This window comes from Cornus florida, unplaced genomic scaffold (genome assembly GCF_030987335.1).
Source record: "Cornus florida cultivar Cherokee Brave unplaced genomic scaffold, ASM3098733v1 CherokeeBrave_3.0.0_Hap2_Chr05, whole genome shotgun sequence".
NCBI classification, from domain to species: Eukaryota; Viridiplantae; Streptophyta; class Magnoliopsida; order Cornales; family Cornaceae; genus Cornus; species Cornus florida.
Genome location: NW_026775575.1, coordinates 107,205,939 through 107,208,725, shown reverse-complemented (window position 1 = coordinate 107,208,725; position 2,787 = coordinate 107,205,939). Strand labels below are relative to the sequence as shown.

The window sequence follows — 2,787 nt, the reverse complement described above, 5'->3', positions numbered from 1 at the left end:
GTAGTTAACTTGGCTTACATATCTTATCCCATATCTATCATTAATTATCGAATGAGATGGATCATATAAAAGTTGAAGCCATTAACTATCAGTCTCCTCAAATCGTAAAAACATAGATGGTAAATATATATTATATAGAATATAGGAGTTTTTTTTTTTATAAGGCAATAAATGTTGAAGTTATATTTATAGTTGAAGCCATAAACTATCAGTATACTCCAATGAAGAGTGTAGGAACAAACCCTTTTCATAGTTATTAGATTGGTTGCGCGCCTGTGGTTGTCACAGGATGGACAATTAATAGTTCCATAGCACAATAAAAAGCCCTAACATGCGGACCTTCTTGTACTCATCAGAAACATACATAGCTTATTTATCGTCTCCAATGACTTTCCTTGAGTTACTCATATTGCTTCTGTGCCCTGTTGTTCTTTGCTATTGGGGGTGGAGTTTCAGGAGGCACAGAAACTGGCGACCGAGGAAGTGGCGTCTCGTTGGTTTGGTGCGACTTGTTCAAAATGCTCACCGTGTCCATGACCATACAACTGAACTCCTAAAAGAAAGTGGGGGCACATTTGTGTTCAAAGGCCCTTGGTTTGCTAACATGGAGATGTTGGTCACTGCCGACCCTGCCAACATTCATCACATCCTCAGCAAAAACTCCTCAAACTACAACAAAGGCCACGATTTCAAACAAATCTTCGACATTTTGGGAGATGGGATCTTCAACGCGGAGGCAAAGGTGTGGGAAGCCCAACGAAAAGTCACTATGTCGCTGATGAACCACTCAAAGTTCAAGACCTTGTTAGAGAGAGCAACCTGGCAGAAAGTAGAAAAAGGGCTAATCCCAGTTTTTGATCATTTCTCAAAACTAGGAGACTTGGTGGACTTGCAAGAGTTATTTGAGAGGTTCACTTTCGACTGTGTGTCCATATTTGTTTTAGGCCACGATCCCGGCTGCCTTTCCGTTGCCTTGCCACATCTTCCATGTGAAAAGGCATTTGCCGACGCCGAGGAGGCCCTGTTACATAGACATGTACTGCCATTAAGCTGTTGGAAGTTGCTGAAATGGCTTCAAATTGGCAAAGAAAAGAAGCTGAGTATGGCCTGGGAAAGTCTTGATGAATTTCTCTACCAATGCATTTCAAAGCATGAAGAAGAAGAAGCAGCAAGTAAAAGCAAAGCCGAAAAAGTGGAGGATGAGGGTTTTGTTTTGTTAACAGAGTACCTGAAAGCATACAAAGAAAATTTTACCATTCCCAGTGACACCAAGAAGTTTCTAAGAGACACCTCACTGAGTTTGATGGCCGCAGGGAGAGACACCGTAAGTGCGGCCCTTTGTTGGTTCTTCTGGCTCATTGTGGTGAATCCTTCAGCAGAAATCAAAATCCTAGAAGAGATCAAAGCGAATGTGCATGTGAAAGATGATGAGAAATGGTGGTTTTTCAGTGTGGAAGAGTCTCGTAAACTAGTTTACCTCCACGCAGCTTTATGTGAATCTTTACGCTTGTTTCCACCCATAGCATTGCAGCACAAATCTCCAGTTCAGCCAGACATACTTCCGAGTGGACATCGCGTTCATCCAAAGACAAAGACACTGATATCTTTCTATTCAGTGGGTAGGCTGGAGACGATATGGGGCAAAGATTGTCTGGAATTCAAGCCGGAGAGATGGATTACTGAGCAAGGAAGGATTAGAAATGAACCATCTTACAAGTTTCCAGTGTTCAATACTGGACCTAGGACTTGCTTGGGGAAGGATATGACTTTTGTCCAGATGAAGATAGTTGCAGCCACCATTATTTGTAACTATCAGATTCAACTAGCAGAGGGCCATCCTGTTACTCCAAAAGATTCAATCGTACTTCATATGAAACATGGTTTCAAGGTCAGGATTAACAAAAGAAATAGTGTTTGATGAACAACAGCACACTAGAGGGAGGAATGCCATGGTACGTACTTGGCGATGATAGTATGTTTATGGTTTTAGTTTATCTATGTCTATGTAATCACTACAAAATAAAATTATACCAATGGGCTATAGCTAGCCTAGATGGTATAATAGGCTCTAGTTTAAATTGTATAAGCTATCCTTTCCCTCAGGAGGTTATATAGCGATTGTCTACGAAAAAATGTTTGATAATATTATTGTGATTTGAATAGTATTGTGTTTGTTTCTAAAAAAAGAGTTCAAAATCGAAAACTTTGTTTATTTCATATGGTAGCAACAACATAGTATAAATGAAAAATACCACCAAAAAAAAAAAAAACAAACTTCTATACATAATATATATATATATACGCACACTATATGTAACAAACCCGTATTTCTTAGATCCAATACAATGTGAGATTCAAAGATTCACATGTAATAGAAAATAGAAAAGATTCATTATATTAATCTTTGGGGCATTTGTTTCATTCAATTTCAATTCCAAATTGTCATGGCGAGTAATAAACAAGAAACATTTTTGGATTAGCAGATGCCGAAATTTGAGTTCTTCCCAAAAGATTAACAGAATTCAGATTAAGAGGATCGATTAAGAAGAAGATTAATGAATTGAAGAAACAAACATAATCGATGATGGGATTTTAGTCTTAAATGGTTGATTGGTGGTGTTTGGCAGCAATTTGTTGAGGTAGAGAGAAGAAGAGAGATGGTGTTGGTTAGGGGTTGTTCAAAAAATCTTGTAAATCGAAAAACTGGACCAAACCAGATTGAACTGGGCGGTTTGGACTAGTTGTCTAACGGTTTGGTCCAGTCTTGGGCCAAAAATTATGAAACTG

The 2,787-nt window shown here is 38.8% G+C and overlaps 1 protein-coding gene across 1 annotated transcript; it reads left to right on the top strand.

Moving 5' to 3' along the window:
• Window positions 1-348: 348 nt before the first annotated feature.
• Window positions 349-2,274, top strand: LOC132308339 (alkane hydroxylase MAH1-like). The gene has a single exon (XM_059806396.1). It carries the CDS (start codon window positions 386-388, stop codon window positions 1,916-1,918), a length of 1,533 nt encoding a protein of 510 aa, XP_059662379.1. The 5' UTR covers window positions 349-385; the 3' UTR covers window positions 1,919-2,274.
• The last annotated feature ends 513 nt before the right edge of the window (window positions 2,275-2,787 follow it).